The sequence below is a fragment of the Meles meles genome, unplaced genomic scaffold (genome assembly GCF_922984935.1).
Source record: "Meles meles unplaced genomic scaffold, mMelMel3.1 paternal haplotype, whole genome shotgun sequence".
Classification (NCBI taxonomy): Eukaryota; Metazoa; Chordata; class Mammalia; order Carnivora; family Mustelidae; genus Meles; species Meles meles.
In genome coordinates, this window is record NW_025721148.1 from 457965 (window position 1) to 485838 (window position 27874).

Genomic DNA, 27874 nt, shown 5'->3' on the forward strand with positions numbered 1-27874 from the left:
AATTGCTTCTCGAACTTAACAAAATAAGAACAATCCGCACATTTCTTTTGGTAAGTATATATATGAGTGTTACTATACGCTGTGATTTGTTGCTAGGCTCTCTAAGGAACCAAGAACTAGTGTCAATGTGGTGCAAAAATTACTCATGGGACAATGCTTTAAATGTGTCTGGGCTAGGAGACTAGAGTCCCAAAGGACTCTAATCGTAAGAAGGGAGAGTTGGCAGAAGCTCATGGATGGGAAATCACTGATAATGGCCTCTCCTGGCTGACTATGAATTGTTTGTGAGAACCTCAGATTCTTAGTGAGAGAAGATATTTATGCCAGAGTTCATCATTGCTTGTATATCCCTCAGCTCCCTAGGTTTCATTTGCTTTTGCTAAGAGAGCTGTAAGTGGGGCCATCACAGGAAGGAAGCGATTTGTGGGTATAGTAGAAAAGAAATTTAAAGATTGAACTTTCTCCTGCATAAGTTCCTTACTCACTTTCCACAGAAAGAATAAGAATATATGTTTTTTTTAAAGATTTTATTTATTTATTTGACAGACAGAGATCACAAGTAGGGAGAGAGGTAGGCAGAGAGAGAGGGAGAAGCAGGCTCCCTGCTAAGCAGAGAGCCGGATACGGGGCTTGATCCCAGAACCCTGGGATCATGACCTGAGCCGAAGGCAGAGGCTTTAACCCACTGAGCCACCCAGGTCCCAAGAATATATGTTTTATTTCTTTAGGATAGCACAGAGAAATGCATATTTTGGTAGTAATTTGGACAATTTAATTGCCCGTGAGGACCACATTGTAAGTGTACAATTCAATACTATTTAGCCAATTGTGGAGTGGAGGAACCATCCCCACTATCCAGTTATAGAGATTTCTAGCACCCTGAAAAGTCCCTCATGCCTGCTCATGGCTCATCTCTACAACCCCTGTAAACTCTAGGCTATCAATTGATTTACTTTCAATCTCTGTAGTTTGCCTTTTCTGGATAGTTCTTAAAAATGGAATGGTTCGGGGCACCTGGGTGGCTCAGTGGATTAAGCCACTGCCTTCAGCTCAGGTCATGATCTCAGGGTCCTGGGATCGAGCCCCGCATCAGGCTCTCCGCTCTGCAGGGAGCCTGCTTCCTCCTCTCTCTCTGCCTGCCTCTCTGCCTACTTGTGATCTCTTTCTCTGTCAAATAAATAAATAAAATCTTTAAAAAAAAAATGGAATGGTTCAATGTAATATTTTACACCTGGTTTCTTCTACTGAGTAAATGTTTTGAGGTTCATCTCCATTGTAACATGTATCCATATGCCATTCATTTTTATTGCCGGATAGTATTCGTTGTATGGCTATACCATATTTTATTTATCCATTTGCCGGTGTATGGACTTTGGGTCAGCAAGCAAGTATGATTAATGATGGGCCTTGAAGATCTTTTCAGAGAGAGGTATTAGTATAGAAAAAGTCAGGAAATGTCCAGTTTGAACTGTTTTATCAACGATGGTGAGATGAACATTCATGTACAAGTCTTTGGATATTTTCATTCTCTTGGATGGATGCTAAGAGTGGAATTGCTAGGTCATAGTAATTGTATATTTAAGAAACTGCCAAAATGACTGTGCCATATACACCAGCAATGTACGTTTGCAGTTTCTTTATATTTTTGCAAACACATGGTATTACCAGTTGCAATTGTAGCTGGGTTAGTGGATGTGTAGTTTATCTCAAGATGATATTTATTTGCATTTCTCTCATGACCACTGATACCAGGCATGCTTTCAATGTTCTTATTAGACATTCATATATCCTGTTGGTGAAATGCTTATTCAAATCTTTTGTTCCATTTTTAAATTGAGATGTTTATCTTATATTGAGCTATAAGTGTTCTTTATTTTGGAACACATCTTCTGTATCTGACATATAATTTGTGAATATTTCCACTCAGTGTGGTTTGTTTAAAAATGTTATCTTTTGGACATCAAAATTCTTACATTTTGTTGAAGTAGGATTTATTAAATTTTTTCCATATGAACATATTTTCATTTTATTTAAGAAGTCTGTATTCAGGTTTTATACTTACTTTGTTAATTTTTTTCCCAAGTATTTTGCTCTTTTTGATGCTGCTGTGATTGGAATGATTTTTTCTTTTCTTTTTTTAAATTTTTTATTTATTTCTTATTTTTTTTAATAAACATATAATGTATTTTTATCCCCAGGGGTACAGGTCTGTAAATCGCCAGGTTCATACACTTCACAGCACTCACCATAGCAGATACCCTCCCCAATGTCCCATAAGCCCACTCCCCCTCCCCCAAGCCCCCTCCCCCAGCAAACCTCAGGTTTTTTTTGTGAGATTAAGAGTCACTTATGGTTTGTCTCCCTCCCAATCCCATCTCATTTCATTTATTCTTCTCCTATCCCCTAACCCCCCATGTTGCATCTCCACGTCCTCATATCAGGGAGATCATATGATAGTTGTCTTTCTCTGATTGACTTATTTCACTAAGCGGAATGATCTTAATATCATTTTTTGGACTGTTCATTGCTACCATATAAGCATTTGACTTTTATTTATTTTTGTTTATTGTATATTCTTGTATCGTGTGCTTTAAATTCATGTATTAGTTCTAGTAGTTTTTTTGGTAGACTCTTTAGGACACTTTACATATAGAATGAAGTCATCTGAGAGTAAAGACAGTTATATTACTTCCTTTTCAATATAGATGTCTTTTTTCCCCCCTGGGTTTTGCGCTGGTTAAAACCAGTTTACTATTGAATAGAAGTGATAAGAACAGACATGCCTGCCTTGTTTCTGATCTTGGGGGAAATCAATCAGTTTTTCATCATGAAGTGTGAAGTTTACTGTTGTCACAGATGTCCTCTTCCAGTTGAAGAAGTTCCACTATATTCATAGTTTGTCAAGAGTTTTTATTGGGACCTTTTTGCTTTTTCCAACATAGGTGTTTAAAGCTATGATTTTGTCCTACACACTGCATTAGTTTTATTCATAAAATTTTACATGTGTTTTCAGTTTCATTCAGTTATTGAAAAGGTCTCGTTTCTTTTGTAATATCTGTCGTCTATTCTTTATTTAGAGTTTGTCTTGGAAGGCAGTTCTGCATGGGACTGTGTCCCTGCACATTTTCTGAGCGGAGGAACTGACTGCTTTTGTTCTGGCTGATCTTTAAAGGATGTTTATATCACGATATAAAGGATGTTTATATCAGAAGGTAGAGATATTCTTTTCCTCCTAAGTGGCGGGCAGTCACGCCTGCTGCCCTCATGAAAGATGCATGGTTCTTAGCTTCAGGTCTCCTTTCCTGGTATCCATGTGCATGGGCCACCTGGTCTTTCTTATGTTGCTATTTGGGAACTGAGCCTTGGCAAACTGGCCCCAAAATAATGATACTCTGGCTACTGCTATTGCTTTCAGGGAAAAAAAAAAGTCCTGTAGCTCTGGCCTAGGAGTTTCATGTGTTCTTCCAGCATCCAGAAATCTCTGGCCGGTTGACTTTTGAGCTTGTCAGTAGGGTAAAATCTTAGAATGATGAGTTTTAACATTCCGTTACTTTATTTCCCAAGGTTGGAATTTTCCAGATTTCTTCCTGTAGTTGACTTTTTAAATTTAATTCTATTTTGGTCAGAGAACATAATTAAATCATTTAAATCTTTTTAAATTCATTAAGACATTTTTATGGTTTAGCATAGGGTCTGTCCTGGAGTTTTTTGTTTTTTGTTTGTTTTTTTCCCCCTCTCTGTATGCTCCATGTGTGCTTAAAAACTATGCATATTCTGTAACTGTTGGGTGGAATGTTCTATAAATATTAGGTCAGTTTTGTTCATAGTGTTGTTCTTCTCTTCTTTCTCTTTTCCTCTAGGTGTTCTGTCAGTTATTGAGGGTAGGATATTGAAATCTATAGGTATAATTGTTAAATTGTCTGTCTTGCCTTTCAATTATGTCAGTTTTGTTTTATATGTTTTGGGGCTCTGTTGTTAAATATATATTCATTGAAAGTGCTTGTATTTGTATTTCTATTGATCATAAAATGTTTTTCTTTGTCCCTAGGGATATTTCTTTTCTTAAAGTCTGTTTTGGCTGATATTATTATAGCCATGACACTTCTTGTACTGTTTGTGTATCTTTTTCCAGTATTTTCCTTACAAACTATTTAGGTCTTTGAATCTAAAACATGTCTCTAGGAGACAGTATATAGTTGGATCTTGCCTTTTTTTAAAAATTTTACTTTATTTAAATTCAATTAGCCAACTACAGTACATCATTATGGATCTTGATTTTTTTATCCAGCCTGATCATCTCTGACTTTTGATTGGAGTGTTCCATTCATTGATCTTTAACTGAATTATTGGTATTGTTGTATTGACAGGTACCATTTTATTGTTTTTTCTGTATGTGTTTTTGTTGTTGCCCCTCTGTTCCTCCTTTACCTTCCTTAGTGTACTGTTTTATTTCCTCTTTTGATTTTTTTGAACTATTTTTTGGGGGGGTGATTGCTCTAAGAACAATATTCATCTTAATTTATCAAGTCTTATTTCCTGAAGTTGGTTGTTGTTTTTTGTTTGTGTTGTTCTGTTTTGTCTTTTTGTAACTTTCCTGGACTTGATTTAAGAACCTTGACTCTTGTATGTACAACTGCTCTCTCTACTCAATTTTTTGTTCTTTAATTTAGCCTCTCTTTTTAGGGGTCACTCCAGTAACTGCTTAACTTAGTTCTGCCGGTGGTTTGTCAGAGGTGACCAAACATCGTTAATCATCTTGTCTATGGATCTATGTGTTACTTTAGGGGGGGTGGGGGAGACATTCAGAGAGTAGGCAGTTTTCAAGTCAGATCTAGGTTTTTCTTTCCATGGGGACACCGCTTCCCCCTTGGGTCTTTTCTACAGATGCACAGCCTGATATCTGCTCCAAAGAGGGCTATAATCTCAGGCCAACGGAATTGTAGGTATTCTCCATTTTTCTTATATAGTGTGCTAACTTTATTGACAACGCCCTCAGGAGTGAGATATTTACTTTCTGCAGCCCCACCTGAAAGCAGGTTTTCAGGGTCTATCACTATGTCAGGGCCCCTGTGATGCGGCCACTGCAGGAGAGCCACTGTGGAAGCACCATTTTGATAGGGCCACTGTGCAGGGCGAGCTGAGGAGGGCGGAAGCATGAGGAGGCAGGGGGAAGGTGGGAGAAGCTCTTGTGAGAATGCTATAGACTCCCACCTTTCTTACCAGAAATTTCCGCAGTTTTTCATGGAAAAAACACTTCTCTGTTTTTTTGTTTGACTTTAGTTGATTTCCAGAGCCCTGAAGTTGATATTTTCGACAATTTTGCTGAGGTTACAGTTGTTTTTTTAGGAAGAGGATTTACTGATCTCTTTTCTCTGCCACAGCCAGAAGAGGCTTCTATGCCACTAAAATTTTAGAGCTTTTTAGGAGGTGTTAAAGCTTCATTGTCTTAGTGAATCCAGTCTGTTCTCAGCACAGTTGACTCTTTGATCCCCTTGATCTAGTTTATTGACTGAATTGTGTCAAGCCATGCCAGTCAAGTCCGAAGAGTGTTGGTTTTTAGATGATCCTGCAGCATAGTCTGGTAGGAAACCTGGCTTTTATAATACCTGCTCTGGTACTAAGTGATCTCTAATTACCTGAATGACTTTAAGAAATTGATTTTATCGCTGGTGTCATTTTCCATCTCCATAAAATGGGGGATAATAACAGTCACCCTTGGGAAGACAGGTAAGAGTTTACAGATTTGGTGGTGGTATTATTTGGGTACTTGGGTATGCTGGCACAGTTTTCATCATCAGGGAGATCTGTGGGAGCTCATTTAGAAGATATTCTTTGTAGACGCATGGAGAGAGAGTTGGCTTTCATAAGCCAGTCTAAAGTGACAACCCACCTCTGCTATTATGAAGACAGTTCATGATCTGTACAGTCCTCTTAGACAAGGAAATAACAGTGTGTTAAGCAGTCATGAATTTCTTAGGGTACCTCAACACGGGGCTAGGGAAAGGGGTGGCTGTGTTTATAAGGGGCGCTAACATATGTAAGGATGCTGAAACATCACTGGAAATACAGTGAGATGTACATAGTTGTGTTTCATACGGTTCCTCTGGGGACAACACCATGTGGGGTTGGAAAAAAATATTTTGATAAACTGATTGCAATGGGGGGATGAAGCCCTCAAAGAGCATGCTTGAGTCAGAACACTTCTTTGCTCCCCTGTCTTCTAAAGTGTCTGGGTGAAGTTAAAGTCATGATGTTAGTTTTCCTGACTCAAATACACTTGGCTAAAGCCAAGTTGCTCACAACAGTCTTTTCTTTTTCATCCTTTCCTGCTCAGCTCTTGGTCTCTCTTCTCAATGAATGTAGGACAGTAGTCTCATCCCTTGTAAAATGCTGGTATAAAGGTTGCTAAATTATCAGTATGATATCTGAGGAGCCCTTTTCTCCATTTATTACATATTTATCGACTACTTTCTTTTTGCCAGTCCCTCTGATAGGCATTGTAGGAAAAGGATTTGGCACAAGTTTCTAATCTTTTTCTTTTTTAAATTGATACTTAAATTATAAAATAAAGACCAGATGCTTCAGAGGATATAGGCTTTTTTTTTTAATCAGAGTTGATTTTCCTTCTATTTCATGATATTCTGATTGCTGCTTTTGAGATTTCTCCATTCATCTTGCCTCTCTGGTGATCATACCTGACCTCCTTCTCAGAGACTGACTGGCCATTGTCACTGGTGGGGTATTATAGCTAAAAGTGACTGAGTAATCACTTGGTTAAAACATGACAGTTTTACAGGCAGGAAAACTAGCATTCTGAAATCAACCCAAAGTTACATCACTAGTCAGTGGTGAGGATGTATAGAACCTGGTTGTCTTCAGGCCCTGCTCTTTACAACACAGCACAACACCACAATTCAGCTACAACACAACTCCTTTTATAAGCAGGATTGATCTGTGTATCTTTGTGTCTGTTATTTATTTATCCATCAGTCCATTCATCCACCCATCTGTCCATCCATCCATCCATCCACCTACCCATCATTTATTCCTCCATCTCTATCCTATTTCTTTTTCCTCAGACTTTAGAGGATAGTACATAAAAATTAATTTTAAAGGTATGTATTTAAAACTTATTTTGGTTTCTATAACTAACGTGATACGAAAATACTTCTCTTTGTCTTCTGTCAATGTTCTTTGTGATTTCACAGGCTCATCTCAGAAAGAAGGTATAAAGACAGGCTTTCAAAAGATTTTAGCAGAAAGTTTTATGATAGAAGAAAATTTCATGGCTCCAGCTTTAAAAAATTGCGATTAATTATTTTTATTTCCACTGCAGAACTGCATGCTACTTGGAGGACGGAAGAATACAGATGTTCCCCTGGAAGGATATTTAGTAACACCAATACAAAGAATTTGCAAATACCCTCTCCTTTTGAAGGTATTTTATGTGTTTATTTCACGGTAGTATTTTCTTGTATCTGCATATTTTGCTGCATATTTTGCTTTAAAATGTTTTTCTTTTAAATAATCTGATTTTCTAAAGAAATGGCAGATTATACTTACTAGGGAAAATAGCTATTTCATCACATATATATGGATTAGGAAACAAATCTTTTAGGAAAAGAGACTTTTTAGTGCTCTTTGTAGAAAACTTATCCGTTTGAGTTTCATTTAGAGTAAATGCATTAGTTTCAAGATAGATCCCATTAAATACCTTATGACAAGTTTATATTGCATATTGTCTACAGGGTTCGTTATCTTAAGTAAATCTACTATTGTTTATTTTTTGACTTCCCCTTACACTGGTCTCCTCTTGATGCTAATGAACTTAAAGTGAAAGTTACCTAATTTCACAGTTTGGTTTTTGAATCAGTATTACAGGGAATGTTGTGGGTCACATGGGACAATAAATGGTAGGATGTAGAACGACGGTGCTAAGCAAATACTGCCTGTGGACGCATTAATGGTCGTAGGCCATTGTCTCATTACAATGACTAAAAGTGTTACTGTGAAATACACATTTTAATGTGCTAATTATGCTTGTACTGTAAGAATATGTGAATAGATTAGAATAGCAATTCTGGAAATGGTGCTTCTTGGAACTAGAACAGCAGTTTGGGTTGGCGGTTGAGCACAGGAACTCTGAGTTCAGATCCTAAGTATTCTGCTTACTATGACTGAACACATAACCTAACTTCTTTTTTTTTTAAAGATTTTATTTTTATTTATTTGACAGACAGAGATCACAAGTAGGCAGAGAGGCTGGCAGAGAGAGAGAGAGAGGGAAGCAGGCTCCCCGCTGAGCAGAGAGCAGGATGTGGGGCTGGATCCCAGGCCTCTGGGATCATGATCCGAGCCAAAGGCAGAGGCTTTAACCCACTGAGCCACACAGGTGCCCCCACATAATCTAACTTCTTAAAGCCTTGGGTTTTTATTAATGAAGCAGAAAAAATGATGATGAAATTGTAGCGTATGTCTGCAAGGATGTGTATAATGGATGTGTATGTCTGTGTATGTGTGTATATACATATATACATACACACATATGGAAAATGTATTACATAAAAATAGTAATTCAACTTTTATGCAAATCATTTAGCACAGTATGTACTCCGTATATGTTAGTTATTATGTACTCCGTATATGTTAGCTGCTATTATTCATATATATTTGATTCTGATTTATCTTAATAGATGAACTACTGCTTGGTCTCTAAATTTTTAAAATATTTCAATATGTTTTGCACATATTAACTGGTGTTCTTATTGATTTACTTTTTGAGAAACAAATGTAAGGAATTTGAACTTAAAATACATTTTTTTAACTACAACTTCCATGAGTTGCATAATTGGGTTTTTGTGTAAAATTTCTTTGAAAACAATTTCTCCTTATTAAAAAAACAAGTCAAAATTGCTTGCTTAAGCCACAGAGGGAAGCTAACATGGGGATCTTCAGTTCTGCAGAACTTTAATATGGTCTTCAGTTCAGGAAGATTGGGGCAAACGTGACTCCTATCTTTCTTTTTTTTTTTTTTTTAATTTATCAGAGAGAGAGCGAGAGTGAGCACAGGCAGACAGAGTGGCAGGCAGAGACAGAGAGAGAAGCAGGCTCCCTGCTAAGCATGGAGCCCAATGTGGGACTCGATCCCAGGACGCTGGGATCATGACCTGAGCGAAGGCAGCCGCTTAACCAACTGAGCCACACAGGCGTCCCGACTCCTATCTTTCTGAGAGTCCTTTCAGACTCTTGACTTGGTGACTCAGATCACGTCAGCTGTTCCTGGACCTGATTTTGGAATCCCAGGCATTTTTTTGTTGTAAGAGTCAGAAGGGATAGTGCTATTAAGAGAAGGATATCATGCTAAGTAATTGTTCTAAATCACTTCTGGATGGGGATGACCACCAGATAGGGTTGGCTGATCTGACCTCTACAAAGATAGAATAATGGACCCATCCTTGCTTAGGAAGAAAAAGATCAACTCAGAGCTCCTTCGAGAAGTGGAAAGATGACATCTTTCCCCTTCTTTGGATGATTATCTTCACAAAGAAACATGAAGAAACTATTTATTTGTGTAGTAGATATGTTGGTGTTGATAATTTTTTTGTTGTTGTACCATTGTGCCTATAGTCTCTTTGATTTTGGTTGGTTTTATTTATTCAGAGAAAAGCATTAGGAGTTAGGCTGTGTGTTATACAATCTATCAGTCATCGTTGTGGAACTTGAAATTATTGGCGTGGCCAACCAGTTAATGTTGATAGAAAGTAACTGACAAAATATTAGTACTACTCATTTTTCTTGCTATTTCACATTGTCTACATTCATATCTCAACTTCACAGATATGCACTGGCACAATTCCATAGGACCTCAAATCACAGTCTGCAGACTGACTTGACCACTTCACATAATTTACAAATACTTCTGCACTTTAGAATTTTTAGAGAAGCCAGCATATCTCTTTTATGGATTTGTGATCCAACATAAGTTTTTAAATCTTGTCTTGGGAGTGATGTAATGTGCACTCTTCTGGTGCTAGCCCTGCAGAACGGAATGTGAACATACTGAATGCAGGGTCAAAGTTTATGGCAGAAGTTTCAACAGTAACAGACCTCAAGAGAGTATAACAACTGCATAGTTTCCCACTGGATGTTAAGAATGAAGAAACTTATTTTAAAGACTTGCCCCAGGATTTCTGTAATTGTGTTAGTTAATGTGATGATGGCAACTGTAGTAAAGAGAAAATGACTAATTAAAAAGCAATGTGGTCACAACTGTCTAGACAGTGGGTGAAGATGTTTATTTCGTGCTTCTAAACACCAAACAAAACCTTTTAATATATTTAAAAGATTAAAGATCACGCTTGCTCTGATATCCTGAATGGACAAAACCATAAAATGCCAAAAAAAAAAAAAAACCCAAATCAAAACAACAACAAAAAAAGCTTTGGACGGGCCTATGGCAATTCATTCACTGTAGAAAGTGAAACCGAGTTATTGGTGTAAATAGCATAAATTGCTCCGTTATTGATGGAGTATCATGGAACTTGTAAGTTACTTATTTTGCTAGCGTATAAGACATCATTTAAAAATTTTGCTTTACTCATGGCATGTTTTTGTAGTTTCTCAAAAGTGTTTTAGGAAATAAGGCATTGAAATTATTTTTGAAATTATGGGACATATTTATTTAAAGACTTACTGTTCCGCTAAGACTCTAGGAAGACATACAGAGTTCTATTTCTGTTGGAGCAGAGGTCAATCTTATAAACAAATTACATGCTGCAGGTGAGATACTTGAGAATTCAAAAGGAGAAATCTAATTTAGTTTTTAAAACAAAATAATTTTAAGGCCAAAAAATTAAAGGAGCTGCAAAATGTGTGTCAGGGTAACGTACATTCATTGATCTGAATTTCAGTGGAGTTTGTGATGTCCCTTCTGAAGGTGGCTCTCACGATCTCTGCAGTTCTCATTTCCTGGTCATTCTGAACCTGCTATACCAGAAAGCTGAAGATCAAAGGGCGATTTGTTTTTTTTTTTTTTTTTGTGTATAAACAGGAGTTGCTGAAGCGGACTCCAAGGAAACACAGTGTCTACGCAGCAGTAATGGAAGCCCTCCAAGCCATGAAAGCTGTCTACCCCAACATAAACGAGGCCAAGAGGCAGATGGAGAAGTTAGAAGTTTTAGAGGAATGGCAGTCTCACATTGAAGGCTGGGAGGTACATTTACTCTACTCAACAGTGGAGCTTAAAATAGTTGTGTTATGTCTTATGCTGCATGTAGAATTGTTGACATTGGATGGAGCCATAAATGGTCATTTTCCCAGATAATGGCAGAGGGCTATAACCATTTCTGCAAAGTGCTGTCATTATTATTTTTAAATCTCTTTAGAGTGGCAAGTTAATTGACTTAACGTCAACCTGAAAGCTTTGTCATAGAGCCTTCTAATGTTGTGTGGGTTATAAGCTTTGGTGTTTCAGTATTTGTGCATCTTGATTATCCTTTTCCCTGCCTTCCTTTGGTCAATAAGTACATAGCCTGAAACCTGGAGAGAGTAAGGAAGGGGAGTAACGCCCGGTATGTGTTCTATGATACTGTTATTTTCAGATTCTAAATTAGGTGTTTGATGATGAATTTCATGTTAAGGTCACTTAATCTCTTAAACTGCATTTCTTTGCAATTATTTCATCATTTCTAAATGAAGAAACTGTCTTATGATGTGATTTTCAAGGTCCATTCAAGATGAAAAGTCTTACGGATTTATGACTCATTAAAGAAAGATTTTTTTTAAATGATAAAAGAAGCAAACAAAAAGTGATATTCAGACTCTGTTATATGTTTTCATCCATGGTAACTTTGAATCCTTGTTATTTCATGGGGTTGGAGCCCTATGTTATTTTAGTGCTATATAAAGCATAAACTGAAATTTTGTCTTTAAATTGACTTAATTGAGATGAGATGAGCTTTCAGCTGGTATCATTTAGTTTTATAAAGTAAAGCAATTAAGACATTTTTTAAAGGGATAGAGAAGATTTAAAATGTTTCCAACCAAATAATGTTTTCACACAAATTCGAGTGAATTGCTTTGTATCTTTAGGACCTTATAATTGATTTGTTTCATATCTTCAATATGTTGGTTTCCATTTAGATCTAAAATTAAATCCATTCAAAAATTATATCCATTCAGATTTGCAAAGAAACCTCAAACGTTGACCTCCGGGAATTCCCCAGTTTATCCACCCTTCACCATGAAATTTTCAAATCCAGCTGGGATGGAAGTTTTCTCTTCATCTATATTCTTTCATTTCAAGTGTCCAGGGGGACCTCCCATTTCAGCATGAATGCTAATTATTTCAGTCAGTTAAAATGGTTGTGTGTTTTGCAGTTGATTCATGATGATAATTCCTTTCTTGGGGAGCGCTTGTCCTGCTGGGTTGAGGAAAATGGACTGAAGTTTGCTTTTGTCGTTCTGTTGTCACGCGAGCATTGGAAGAAAAACTGAACATGCTTTAAACTGCAGGGTTTCTCATTGATATTTGCCAGGCCTTTTCCCAAAACAAAACCTCACAGGTTCTTCTCGGTACTCTAGGGGAATGGAATCTGTCATAATTTTGTTCCTCCTCATGTATATTCCAAAAAAAAAATTGTATCTACTGCAGAATTAAGAGATTCTTTAAAAAGTTGATATTTCTTGCTCTGGGCATGGCAGTTACTCAGAGGAAGAATGTGTGTGGATCATGTTCCGTTACTTACAGCCCCTAACAGGGGGTGCCTCAATCTCACCAGCGCTCTCTGTTTACAACAAACAGTTGAAGTGCAAGAGAAAAATGCAGCATCGGGACAGAGGAAACTGGCTGCAGGAAATCAGATTTAACTACAGTCCCAGCAGGCACAGAGGAGATCATATGAGTTCAGGTCCCCAAAAAGGGCAGTGACGCAGATTCTATTGGAGTAGGATTTGAATATAATTGCGTAAGACACAGCCAGGCTACTTTGGGGGGTTTTGGGACATTGAGGGAACGGAGCTTGGAGGAAGGCCCAGCTAACTGGTTGGCAACTTTTGATAAGAACATGATTCCTCATCTCAGTCCACCAGCTTGGAGAGAGGGGGAAAGCTCTTATAATACTCACACCTGGTCTGTTCCTGGAAGCTTTGGAGAAATTGCTGATAGGACTCCCGATTTGTCCAGGAGAGAGGGGTAGTCTTACAGGATGAATGCAGGCCCTGGGAGGGAAGGAGGATAGTTACAGAGCTTTCTCTGAATTGCAAACAAAGATTACTGCTCAGCTTGCAGAGAGCTTTGTGTATGTTTAGAGTTAGCTCTAGTGGGGTTAGGACACGACCAAGGGCAGATGTCAGGTGGCATGCTGGCCAAGAACGGAGAGTTCCTTAAAAAGCCTTTGAGGTGAGAAGTCTTGAGCTAAGAAGGCTGCAAAACAACTCCCTGTCTAGTTCCTTCCCCAAGCTCCTGCAGACCCTTGAGGACCACCTGAGGGATGACACCCTCGCTCCAGTAACTATAAAATTTCTTGAATGGTATCTGAATCTGATACAGCATGAATCAGCATTGTTTTCACCTTAGGTGGATTATTTATTTCATGTAAGTCAATTATCCAGTCTTATTTTCTCATTAATCAAAAGAAGGCTTTTTATAGTAAAAACTGTCTGGTATCTTGCCTGTCTAATATTTTGTGCTATAAATTATCGTTACATTCCTTTATGTTGAATTTAGGTAAACAAGTGATTGAAATCTATGGTCCCAAATTAGATAACACAGAGTTGAAACATGATTTTCTCTAGTCCGGACTCTAACCCTTACTTTGGGGATGATGCATCAGACCTCTCCCACATAGTATGTGGATTATTACAGGAGTCAAATGAAATAAGTGGAAGTGCTTTGAATACTATAAAATCCTACGCAAATGGGAAGTATTTTAAAGCTCGGGTTCAATGGTAGGATTTTTACCGTTGAGAAATTCCTATTTGTCTAATACAAGCTCCTGACTACTGAAGGTATTATATCACTTCACTTAAGGTTAGATAGCTCCAAGTCACAGAAACTAAAAGAAAAATTAATTTAAAAAGATACGGAGTAGCTCACAGAATCAGTAGAAAAGCTATACTCTCAAGGGTGTCTAGGCAGCCAAAACTGGTAGGTAGGTTCATCAGTGCCCTGAGTAAAATGGATAGACTCTAATAATGTTTTCTACCGTTCTATTACATCACTCAAGATTCAAGATCAAAATCTAAGATTCCTGTAGTCTTGCCTAGGGGAGGACAGAGGTCCTTGTTGGCCAGTCAGCCACTTTCCTTTTGAGGAAAGGCTAATCTTCCATTGTATGCAATCTTGGTGAGCCCTTAACAGTTCGCTGAGGTTTTATAATCCCCATTACACAGATTTAAAAAGTGAGGGCCCATATGATTTACCCCAAGTGCTTATAGCTAATGGATGGCAGAGTTTAAACCTATATTCCTTGTCACCGTGTAATATTGTATCTACTCAGAAAAAAATTAAGCTAATTCTTTAGATTACGTTGATTGCTTGCCATTTAGAAGTAAATTGACTATAGAAATTAGGTGTTTGTCATCATTTACATAGTGACTGTCATTACAGAAGATCTGTAGTTTAATTGCTCAGATTTGAAGTTCTGCCTTTTATTAGTATAATTTATGATATCTCAGTTTTATGTCTTCTCCAACATTCAGAGCATTGCACAGGATATTCTGCCAAAGGTAATTGTAGGGCAGTGATCAGTGTGCTTGGAAAGGAAGTTCATTAGTTGTTTAATCAGAGTCACTGATTCATTTCATAGAGCAGGACCAGTCGCCGTCTTGGTCTGCTTTTTGGCTGATTGATAGTATTGTAATGGTAACTCTAATCTTTGGAGTCCTAATGAACTCTGTCAACAAGGGAGTATCAAAAAGCATTATATCACTTGGTAATTCAGCTTTATATCCGTGATAGCCTTGTTTGGAATAGATCTCTCAAATCTGAAAACAATCATATTAAAAGATAAGAGGGAGAATTATTAAAATATGAAGGTGCTGGAAAAAATAAGATCAAAATAGTTACTGCATTTTATGAAATAGAAACAATAGAAATTTGACACCTCTTGGCTTTCTGCGTGGAGAAATATAATGGCACAAACCTGTTTTAACATCCATTTCCTGCTTTTTATATATGATTGTGTCTGACAGTATATTGACTTCAAGTCATGTTCTCTTACTTTATGAGTATGAGTCTAACAGAGGTTGTGATGAGAATTTTTTTTTCTTTTCTACAAGGTGATTTGGTAGATACAAATTTGTCTACTGCCTTGAGACAGAACTGATTTATAGATGGCCCTTGTTACTTAAGGATAGGTGGTTTGGGAAGAAGGCCATTGAAAGTCAATCTATGTAGAAAGGGAGCAGAATTTCCTAAGTGGGAGGGGGGAAGCTTGATTGGGACTTCATTTCGATAAAACGAACATTTATGTTATTAGTTTTATCTAATAGATGACAGAATCTAGGTTAAAACATCATTTAATAAATTGAATCTCAAAAAGAGTGAACCAAATGCTAAATCTTGCTGTGGGACATACATTTTATGACATTCTATGATAAAATGATGTGATATTCTTCATTTCATGTTTAACTTTTCTAGTAGATTTAAAAGGTTTTTTGAAAGAATATTCAAATGCTTCATTCATTTTCTTGAGACACTCCTTTGATACTGAAATCATTCTCTTATGAGACGCCCACCTAGTTGTCATTCTTGTCAATTTTCTTTTCTTCCACCGTGAGTGGGTCTAGCTCTTGTTAGATCTTCATCTGTCAGTGCTTTGTATATGATTGGGGGAAGTTTCAGGGCCTCCTGTCATCCTCCTCCTTTGCCAAGATTATGCCTTCTCTCTGCAGTCTGCGTTTTTCCAGTATTGACATTCAACATTGAGTTGACAAGATGAATGGGGTAGACTCTGGTGTTAAGCAGGGAGCGCTGACAGTGGGGTCAGATAATTAGTGACTAGTTTCCTATTATAGTGATTTTTTGCCTCCTCATAGCTGCAAAGAATCAGTAATGAACCCTTCCATAACATATTAAGAGAACTTAACATAAAAAGATTTACCTTTCAAATAATCCAGATGTGGTTTAGCAATAGTATTTTCATTGGGTCTTTTTCAGAGGTGGGGCTTTGTTCTATTGCTGCAGTGCTTCATAAATCATTTTAATGTTTGAAGACACACTGGAAATTAGAAAAGGGGCCATAAAATAAATCCACACGCTCCTGACTGTCTTTTCTGGGTGTTGTCATTTTCTGAAAGCATACTTTGTCACCTAACTTGTGTCCACCTATGGAAATTCATCATATTCCACATTAAATTAAATTACATTAAATTCTGTAATGGCACTTTGAATTTACTAGTCTTTCATGTATACTGACTATATAATTCACACCTGATTATACCTCCAATTCATAGAATCAAAATTATTCAGCTTCTTAACAAATTAGATTCTGAATTATCACCATTTTCTGGCTGGATCTTGACCATGAGACACCCACAGTGGGAAGAGGAGCCATTGGTGAGGAGGGTTGCCAACATGGACTGCCGCTGGGTCCTGGCTTTAGTGACTGAAGTCATGGTTTGCTCCATCCATTTCAGACTGATCTTTTCACCCTATCAGAAGGTGATACTGAAATGGTGTACTTTGTAAGTCTGACAAAGAAAACCCCTAAAGAGTGATTGAAACCTGAAACCACGACATGGAATGAACTATATAGTTAATGATAAACAAATAATCATACACACACAGCTATCTCTAAGAGTGTTAATTCAGGCCAGCTCTCATTTTGTTGCTACTCTGTTACTGCAGTGATCACACTGCATTTAATTCTATGCTTTCATATCTGTTTCTTCCACTAGAATCTGGAACAGGGGTCATGTCCCAAGCCTTTGCACCTTCTGGGACCAAGGAGGAGGGATGAGATAGGTTTCCACAGACTGGATTAGAAAGAGAAGCTTTTGGAAGGAGAGGCACTGGATGAGTAGATTGCCACCCATAGTGCAGTTATTAATGGGTGGTTACTTCTCCCCTTGAACGGCCACTCAGCCTCCCTTTCCTGATTTAATAAAAGTGGTCAGGATTAAAACCATCCATGGAACGTCCTTGCTGGGGCTTTGCTGTATTTAGTTCTATATATATATATAATTCATCACAGGTGTGATTTTACATGATAAATGTTGCTTCTTAAAGGGAAATGCATGTTAAAAAGGATAAATCATCTAGATGAAAAAAGTACATTATTTTGGTTATTTTTTAAGGGATTGCTGAGACAGCAAAAGTCTGAATCATATGGGCAAACACATTATTTAAAAATATCTGTACTGGGGCGCATAGGTGGCTCAGTGGGTTAAAGCCTCTGCCATCGGCTCAGGTCATGGTCTCAGGGTTGTGGGATCGAGCCCCACACCGGGCTCTGCTCAGCAGGGAGCCTGCTTGCCCCCTCTCTCTCTGCTTGCCTCTCTGCCAGCTTGTGATCTCTCTCTGTCTGTGTCAAATAAATAAGTAAAATCTTTAAAAAAATTCTGTATTGAATATGTACATATACATATTACATTATGGGCAATAGCTTTCAGATAGTCCAAAATTAATGATTTATACAAGCCCTCTTACTTTTTTTTTTAATATTTTATTTATTTCACAGAGAGAAATCACAACTAGGCAGGCAGAGAGAGAGGAGGAAGCAGGCTCCCTGCTGAGCAAAGAGCCTGATGCGGCGCTGGATCCCAGGACCCTGGGATCATGACCTGAGCCGAAGGCAGAGGCTTTAACCCACTGAGCCACCCAGGCGCCCCCCTCTTACTTTTTAAAATAATTCTTTATACCTTGCCTTCAAATGTTCGTTTATGACTCTATGATATATCACTGTACTGTTAAAATAGCTTATTTTAATGGGCAATATTTTTTTCACAGACACATGAAGTTCCATCTTTGTAAAAGTATTTCTATAGGGTATTTTTTTTTCCCATAGTGAAATAATCTGCCGCCTTCAATATCTACTTGGTGACCCATGAAAGACTGTACAAAACTGATCTAACCAAACATCTTTCCCTTTCTTTTATTTTCCTTCCTCCTGTCCTCCCACCATATTTCTTTCCTCCTTCCTTCCTTCCTTCCTCCCTTCCTCCTTTTCTTCCTCCCTCCCGTCTCCCTCTCTCCCTCTTGCTTCCTAAAACTTTACAGAGAAGCCAACTTGCTAGAGATTTATACAAGGAAAAAATGTTTAACACATTGTTTGGCATGTTATAGAAATGTTAAAACCCTGACTTTAGTATTCATCTAGAGAAAAGTGTTTATCATACATGATTGTTCAATGACTAAATATGGAATTGCCAAAGAAAAGATTTCTAGATTTAAAAATTAGCATCAATTTTCAAAATGAAGATAAAACACTACCTAGGTTATGTAACATTATTTAGGTATAAGTGAATATTCACCAGTGATGAAATATACCAGAGATGACCATGTGGTATATTTGCGACCATGGTAACACGATCAATGCCTATCTGCCCTGGGACTAGGAAGCAGTCAGGACTACCTCAGGCAGAGACCTGTGCTCACCTCTATCTCCCTGTCAGCAGGGTTGCCATAGGATGCACTTGAGCACCTGGAATCAGGTACTCAAAGCCTCCAAGGCAATTTTACTTAGAGTGTTCCACATGCATCAGCATTTACTGGAATGACGTGGGACCTACCCCAGCTTTACTCAGTTTCAATCTCCGAAGGCAGGACCAGGGAACCTGGGAATTTCAAGAAGCATATCAGGTGTGTCTCCCAAACTCTAAACTTTGAGACCCATTGCCCTAGAGGCTTTGCTGTCTTCTGATGATCTGCCTGGCTTGTTTTACTGCTTCGACATTTTTTATATTCTAGTTCACTTGCCTGACGTTGTCATTTTGATAGACTTTAGTGCTCCTGACTCTTACCTAGTAATCTGATGTTCATCGCCATACTATATTTCAATTCCTTCCGTGAATTTTGTAGCTTGACTTCTTTATTTCTAACCCCAGAAGCTCTCCTGGGATTTCTAGGTAAATGAAAAAAAAATTGCATGTAATTTCGAAATATCATACATTTCATTTACTTTAAAGATAAAGTCGTGAGGGTTTTGTTTTCTTTTGTTTTAGCTACAGAGAAAGGTAGATTTATCATGTAAGCAAGGGGAAAATAACACAACATTATTTAAAAAGAGACGCTTATTAAGTGTCTACTTGTACATGGGATGGATTTGAAGTGAGAGGCATATCATGACTATACAGAAGACGGTATATACACTTGGTCAAATTTTTGATATTTCTAACATTGTATGTCTCTGTAGTTAAGAGATTCTTACTGATTTCTAGTTGCCATTGTCCTAGTAATAATGCACAGATTCAATCATGGTAAATCAAGGGCACAATGGTTCTTCTTGACCATTTACAGCTTATACACATGGTATAAAGAGAAATGCTATAGGCCATTCATTTAGAAGGAGATTTTTTAGACAAATGTGTATGTTCAACACAGATTCCTTCTAAGTGCGTAAGCAATCCTCCTGGATTTATTTAATGGACATTTCATGTGATAGTAGTAGTTCACTATTATCTAATACTATTACTATTCTACTCTGGTAGAAGATAGTAAAGGTACCTAATGTACTGATTCTTAAAGCTTGCTGTTAAATATTAAAGACATATCATTACAGGGATAGAAACGTCTTGGTAGGATTTAGTAAAATATAATAGGAGTGATGTTATGTTTATATTGTGAGATATACTTTAAAAGATAACAAGATTGTTGGGCTCTATGTCATTACCCCACAAAGTTTCATTAATAGATTATTAAACAGATGCTTTGGGCTGTTTTTGAAAAGAAGTGTTTTACCTCACAGAGGTCAATTAATATTATTCTGGTTTTTGATCAGGAGCTAGGAGCTAATGGGAACTTATGGTAATGACTTAAACATAATGTAGTTTTTAAAGATTTTTTAAAAATTGTATTTATTTGAAAGAGAAAGAGAGCACAAGTGGAGGGACAGGGACAGGGAGAGGCAGGCTGAGCCTGACCCAGGGCTCCATTCCAGGACCTTGGGATCATGTCCTGAGCTGAAAAGAGACAGTTAACCAACTGAGCCATTCAGGTGCCCCCAACCATAATGTATTTGTAATATTAGTAAGGGGTTTTATAGTTTGCTATGCTACCAATCTAGATTAAGTCAAAAGTCAAACTAAGCATACAATAGAGGAAAATGATCCAGAGGCGTTGTTGACTAATGGAGCACTTGGAATTACCTGTAAGATGGAATTGCCATAAATGTGTTAATCCAATCTTATAGAATCAAGATATATATTGTAGGGGTCTGGAGAAATACTGATATCACTATATGATTTATTTGCCAGCTTGCATCTGGGTGGTCGTGTTCACTTCTGAAGATGTTCCGTATTGAGGGAGACCCTCACAAACTGGAGAAGGTTCAGAAGAGATCTTCAGGGATCTTGCAGATCTTTCCATAGTTTGGCTATTGTGGACATTACTGCTGTAGACATTTGGGTGCATGTACCCCTTCAGATTACTACATTTGTATCGTTAGGGTAAATAGCCAGGAGTGAGAGTGCTAAGTCATAGGGTAGCTCTATTTTAAACCTTTTGAGGAACCTCTATACTGTTTTCCAGAGTGGCTGCACCAACTTGCATTCCCACCAACAGTGTAGGAGGGTTCCCCTTTCTCCCCATCCTCTTCAACATCTATTGTTTCCTGACTTGTTAATTTTAGCCATTCTCATTGGTATGGTATGGTATCTTACTGTGGTTTTGATTTGTATGTCCCTGATGCCGAGCGATGTTGAGTTCTTTTTCATGTGTCTGATGGCCATCTGGATGTCTTCTTTGCAGAAATGTCTGTTCATGTCTTCTGCCCATTTCTTGATTGGATTATTTGTTCTTTGGGTGTTGAGTTGGGTAAGTTCTTTATAGATTTTAGGTACTAGTCCTTTATCAGATATGTCATTTTCAGATATCTTCTCCCATTCTGTCAGTTGTCTTCTGGTTTTGTTGACTGTTTCCTTTGCTGTGCAAAAGCTTTTGATCTTGATGGAATCCCAATAGTTCATTTTTGCCCTCAATTGCCTTGCCTTTGCTGATGTTTCTAGGAAGAAGTTGCTGCAGCTGAGGTTGAAGAGGTTTTGCTACCTGTGTTCTTCTCAAAGATTTTGATGGATTTCTGTCTCACAATGAGGTATTCCATCCATTTTGAGTCTATTTTTATGTGTGGTGTAAGTAAATGGTCCAGCTTCATCCCTCTGCATGTGGCAGTCCAATTTCCCCAACACCATTTGTTGAAGAGACTGTCTTTTTTCCTTTAGACGTTGTTTCCTGCCTTGTCAAAGATTAGTTGACCATAGAGTTGAGGATCCATTTCTGGGCTCTCTATTTTGTTCCATTGACCTATGTGTCTGTTTTTCTGCCAGTCCCATACTGTCTTGATGATTATAGGTTTGTAATAGAGCTTGAAGTCCAGAATTGTGATTCTGCCAACTTTAGTTTTCTTTTCAACATTCCTCTAGCTATTTGGGGTCTTTTCTGGTTCCATATAAATCTTAAGATTATTTATTCCATTTCTTTGAAAAAAATTGATGGTATTTTGATAGAAATTGCATTAAATGTGTAGATTGCTATAGGTAGGTAGCATAGACATATTCACAATATTTGTTTTTCCAACCCATGAGCATGGAACACTTTTCCATTTCTTTTTGTCTTCCTCAATTTCTTTCATGAATACATTATAGTTTTCTGAGCACAGATTCCTTGCCTCTTTGGTTAGGTTTATTCCTAGGTGTCTTATGATTTTCGGTGCAATTGTAAATGGGATTGACTCTTTAATTTCTCTTTCTTCTGTCTTGTTGTTGGTGTATAGAAATGCAACTGATTTCTGTGCACTGATTTTTTTTTTAAATATTATTTATTTATTTGACAGAGAGAGATCACAAGTAGGCAGAGAGGCAGGCAGAGAGAGAGGAGGAAGCGGGCTCCCTGCGGAGCAGAGAGTCCGATGTGGGGCTCGATCCCAGGACCCTGGGATCATGACCTGAGCCGAAGGCAGAGGCTTTAACCCACTGAGCCACCCAGGCGCCCCCTGTGCACTGATTTTATATCCTGACACTTTACTGAATTCCTGTGTGAGTTCTAGCAGTTTTGGAGTGGAGTCTTTTGGGTTTTCCACATAAAGTATCCTATCTGCAAAGACTCAAGAGTTTCACTTCTTCTTTACCTATTAGGATGCCTTTAATTTCTTTTTCCTGTCTGATTATTGAGGTTAGTACTTCTGGTATTATGTTTAATAGCAGTGGTGATAGTGGACATCCCTTCTGTGTTCTTGACCTTAGAGAAAAAGTTCTGTTTTTCTCTGAGAACGGATATTGAGAATGGATATTTGCTGTGAGTTTTTCGTAGATGGCTTTGATGATATTGAGGTATGTACCCTCTATCCCTACACTGTGGAGAGTTATGATCAAGAAAGGATGCTGTACTTTGTCAGACGCTTTTTCAGCATCTATTAAAAGTATCATATGGTTCATGTTCTTTCTTTTATTAATGTATCACATTGATTGATTTGCAGATGTTGAACCAACCTTGCAGCCGAAGAATAAATCCCACGTGGTTGTGGTGAATAATCCTTTTAATGTACTGTTGGATCCTATTGGCTAGTATTTTGGTGAGATATTTTGCATCCATGTTCATCAAGGATATTGGTCTATAATTCTTTTTGATGGGGTCTCTGTCTGGTTTTGGGATCAAGGTAATGCTGGTTTCATAAAATGAGTTTGGAAGTTTTCCTTCCATTTCTGTTTTTTGGAATAGTTTCAGGAAATGAAATTCTTCTTTAAATGCTTGGTAGACATCCTTAGAAGCCATCTGGCCCTGGGCTCTTGTTAGCTGGGAGATTTTTTTTTTTAAATGACTGCTTCAGTCTCCTTACTGATTATGGGTATGTTCAGGTTTTCTGTTTCTTCCTGGTTTAGTTGTGGTAGTTTATATGTCTCTAGAAATTCATCCATTTCTTCCAGATTGTCAAATTTGCTGGTGAATAGTTGCTCATAATATGTTCTTATAATTGTTTGTATTTCTTTGGTGTTGGTTGTGATCTCTCCTCTTTCATTCGTGTTTTTATTTATTTGGGTCCTTTCTCTTTTCTTTTTAATAAGTCTGGCCAGGAGTTTATCAATCTTACTAGTTCTTTTAAAGAACCAGCTCCTAGTTTCATTGACTTGTTCTACTGGTTTTTTTTTTTTTTTTTTTTTTTTTTTAGTTTCCATTTCATTGATTTCTGCTCAGATCTTTATGATTTCTCTTCGCCTGCTGGGTTTAGGCTTTCTTTACTGTTCTTTCTCTAGCTTCTTTAGGTGTAGGGTTAGGTTGTGTCCTTGAGACCTTTCTTTTTTCTTGAGAAGGGTTGTATTGCTATATACTTTCCTATCAGGACTCCCTTTGTTGTTTCCCAAGGATTTAGAACAGTTGTGTTTTCATTTTCATTTGTTTCCATGATTTTTTTTATTTCTTTAATTTCCTGGTTGACCCATTCATTCTTTAGCATTATTCTCTTTAGCCTCTATGTATTTGAGTTTTTTTTCCAACTTTCCTCTTGTAGTTGAGTTCTAGTTTCAAAGAATTGTGGCCTGAAAATATGTGGGGAATGATCCCAATCTTTTGATGCCAGTTGAGACCTGATTTGTGGCCCAGGATGTGATCTATTCTGTAGAATGTTCCATGTGCACTAGAGAAGTATGTGTAATCTGTTATTCTGGGATGCAATGTTCTAAATATAACTGTGATTTCCATATGGTCCAGTGTGTCATTTAAAGGCTTCATTTCCTTGTTGATCTTTTCCTTAGATGATCTGTCTATTTCAGTGAGGGGTTGTTAAAGTTGCCTACTATTATTGTATTATTATCGATATGTTTCTTTGATTTTGTTATTAATTGGTGTATATAATTGGCTGCTCCCATGTTAGGGGCATAGATAATTAAAATTGTTAGATCTTTTTGGACAGACCTTGTAAGTATGATATAGTGTCCTTCCTCATCTCTTACTATAGTCTTTGGCTTAAAATCTAATTTATCTGATGTAGGGATTGCTATGCCAGCTTTCTTTTGATGTCCATTAGCATGGTAACTTGTTTTACACCCCCTGACTTTAAATCTGGAGGTGTCTTTAGGTCTCAAATGAGTTTCTTGCAGACAGCATATCGATGGGTCTTTTCATTCTTGTTCTTTTCTTTTTTTTTAAATCCATTCTGATACCCTGTGTCTTTTTACTGGGGCATTTAGCCTACTTACATTCAGAGTAACTATTGAAAGCTATACATTTAGTGCCCTACTATTGCCTGTAAGGTTACGGTTACTGTATGTTGTCTTTGTTCCTTTCTGGTCTGTTACTTTTAGGCTCTGTCTTTGATTAGAGGACCCCTTTCAATATTTCCTGTAGGGCTGGTTTGGTGATTGCAAATTCTTTTAGTCTTTGTCCTGGAAGCTTTTTATCTCTCCTTCTATTTTCAGTGACAGCCTAACTGGATATAGTATTCTTGATTGCATATTTTCCTCATTATATTGCTCTGATTATATCATGCCAGTCCTTTTGGCATGATCTCTGTAGCTTGGTCTGCTTCCAATCTAATATTTTTACTGTTGGAGTTTACCGACCTCTTGTCCTGGGCTGCTTTCAGGATTTTCTCTTTGTCACTGGGAATTGTAAGTTTTACTATTAGATGATAGGGTGTGGGCCTATTTTTATTGATTTTTTAATTTTTTTTTATTTTTTTATAAACATATATTTTTATCCCCAGGGGTACGGGTCTGTGAATCACCAGGTTTACACACTTCACAGCACTCACCATAGCACATACCCTCCCCAATGTCCATAACCCCACCCCCCTCTCCCGACTCCCTTCCCCCCTATTTTTATTGATTTTGAGGGAGCTTCTCTGTGCCTCCTGGATTTTGGTGCTTCTTCCCTTTGCCCAATTAGGGAAATTAATTCTCTGCTATAATTTGTTCCAAAATATCTTCTGCCTCTCTCTTTCTTTCTTCTTCTGGGATCTCAATTATCCCAATATTATTTTGTCTTACGGTATCATTTATCTCTCAAATTCTGCCCTTGTGGTTCAGTAGTTGTTTGTCTTTTTCTCAGCTTCTTTATTCTCCATCATTTGGTCTTCTAAATCACTTAATTCTCTCTTCTGCCTCATTTATCCTAGAAGTAAGAGCCTCCAATTTTTTATTACACCTCATTAAAATCTTTTTCGATTTCAACTTAGTTAGATTTTCATTCTTGTATTCCTCCAGAAAGGGATTTTTTTCTCCAGAAAGGGATTATCTAGGGTCTTCCATGCTTTTTTCAAGCCAAGCTAGCACCTTGATAATCATCATTCTGAACTGTAGTTCTGAGATATTATTAATGTTTGTATCGATTAGATCCCTAGGCACCGGTACTGCCTCTTGTTCTCTCTCTCTCTCTCTCTCTCTCTCTCTTTTTGTGGTGAGTTTTTCCACCTTGTCATTTTTTTCCAGATAAAAAAGATGTTCTCTCGAACAAAGGGTGGCAGTGATCCCAGAAAATTATATACTAACCAAGTCAGAAGAGACCCAAAACTGGGAGGAAAACAAAGGAGGAAAAAAGGAAAATAGAAAAAAATTATATATATTAGACTGGTGAATAGAACAGACAAAGTAACGGTAAACATGATGAAGGGATGGAATATGACTGTAAAGCTGAAAATTTAAAATGATTCTAAAACAGGAAATGATAAATTCTTTGAAAAAGGAGGAAAAAAAAGAGGAAAGAATGTGATCAGGCTGGAGACTAGAACAAAGACATGTGCTAGATTTAGGGTATATTTTGATCTATTAGAAGAATCTGTGTTCCAAAATTTTAAAGAAAAAAACCTGTATATATCCAAAAAATAAAGTTAAATACAATGAAGGGATAGAATATGAGTACAACAATGAAAATTTAAAAAGATTTTTAAAAAGGTATTGATAAGATAAAATAGTTAAAAAACGTTAAAATAAGATGGAGGAAATTTTTACAAATAGAATAAGGAAAAAACAAAATTTAAAAAGTTAACTTTCAAAGACTAAAGAATCATGGTAAAAAAGTCATGAATTCTATGTGTTGCTTTCCCCTAGTTCTGGAGTTCTGCAGTTCTTATTGAGTAGGGGACTTGTTCTTGGTTAGATGTTCTTGCTTATCTACTGGGGGAGGGGCCTGTTGCCGTGATTCTCAGATGTCCTTGCCTGAGGTGGAACTGCACCAACCTTGCCAGGGGCCAGGTTAAGTAATCTGCTCATAACATTGTATAGGTCCTTGTGCAAGAATCAATGTGATGTTTCCTTATTTCCATTTTTAATAGTATTCTATTGTAATTTTTTTCTGAGGTAGGGATAGTACTTAAGTAAGAAATCATTGCCACTGAAATTGGGATTTATATTCGAATTTGATGACAGTTTTTACTTAATTATCACATGAGGAAGGATATGAAATTGTATAAATTTTTGATAGATCTCTAGTTATATGTCCACCTTTATGATGAAAGACGAGAAAAAGGGAAATGTCTTAAATCTAAAATATTTTGTAATGGGTGGTCACCAGAGGGGAGGTGAGTCCGGGGGAAGCGTGAAAGAGATGAGGGGGATTAAGAATACATTTATCGTGATGGGCACTGAATAAGGTATGGACTTGCTGAGTCACTATATTATACACCTGAAACTACTATAACACTGTTTGGTAACTCTCCTGGAATTAAAATTAATTAAAAAAAAAAAAAAATTAAGTTAAATACAAAAAAAAAAATAAAATATGTGTGTAGGGATGCCTGGGTGTCTCACTCATTTGAGCACCTGCCTTCAGCTCAGGTCATGATCCCAGGGTCCTGGGATTGAGCCTCCTTCTCCCTCTGCCTGTTGCTCCCCCTGTTTGTGCTCTCTCTGTCTCTCTCTCTCTCTCTGACAAATAAATAAGATCTTTAATAGAATAAAGTTAGTAAAAAATAAAAAATAAATAAAATGTGTTTGTAATGCAGATACTCAGCACAATCACATTCTCTTAACTTCCCATTTGGGAAATTTCTTACTGACATGTATGAGTTATCACTGTAATTTAAATTTTTATAATCAGATAAACCGTATCAATGATTACTGTGGAAATATGAAATTTACAATTCGTGGTCTGATTTTTAAATATCAAAAACAAAAATAAAAGCATTGAGTTGAAAAAGAATCAGAAATTTATCCCTAGATTTAAGGACCAGACATATTGAAAACAGAGCATGCTTACCAGCTATCTACTGAAAACTTTTTTGTTTTTTTTTGTTTGTTTGTTTTTTGTTTTGTCTAACTCAGTGCATTAGTTGTGATAGTTTAGGATGTAGAAACAAATACACTTCCACTTTTATAATGGCTCAAAGGACAGACTTTTAATCAGCTCACACAACAGTCCAATGCTTGTACTCTGCTTCATTGGGCAGCTTTCCTCTGTTCATGATTCAGGTTCTTTCCATCTGTGTCTCCTCTCAGTGGTTAGTTCTTGTGTGTAGACTTAGTTTTGTCACTAGTCATCTGAGCTTAGCATGCACTCAGTGAAGGCTTATTTAAGGAACAAGTGTGCCTATGCTAAATTTTACCTTGGGTTGAAGCTGTATGGAAGGTTGCTCTTTTTAAATAGTTTTTTTTTTCTTTAATTTCTTCTTTTTTCTTCTCCCCATCCAAGGAGTGGATAAATAAGTTGAGACCCGTTAAAAATTTAGAGAATTTAATGTACTTTGTGATATATCCGTGGAGCTCTTTTCCCATACCAGGGGAAGAGAGG

The 27874-nt window shown here is 37.3% G+C and overlaps 1 protein-coding gene across 1 annotated transcript; it reads left to right on the plus strand.

Moving 5' to 3' along the window:
* Positions 1–26226, plus strand: LOC123936048 (phosphatidylinositol 3,4,5-trisphosphate-dependent Rac exchanger 2 protein-like). Its single transcript, XM_045996832.1, has 5 exons — positions 1–50; positions 7337–7438; positions 11051–11212; positions 21166–21171; positions 26197–26226. The coding sequence occupies exons 2-5, from the start codon at positions 7343–7345 to the stop codon at positions 26224–26226; spliced, it is 294 nt and encodes a 97-aa protein (XP_045852788.1). The 5' UTR covers positions 1–50; positions 7337–7342.
* The last annotated feature ends 1648 nt before the right edge of the window (positions 26227–27874 follow it).

Coding starts and splice junctions, on each gene's coding strand:
- LOC123936048 (XM_045996832.1), top strand. CDS start 7,343: ATGCTACTTGGAGGACGGAAGAATACAGATGTTCCCCTGGAAGGATAT. Junction 7,439..11,050: donor AATACCCTCTCCTTTTGAAG/GTATTTTATGTG, acceptor GTGTATAAACAG/GAGTTGCTGAAGCGGACTCC.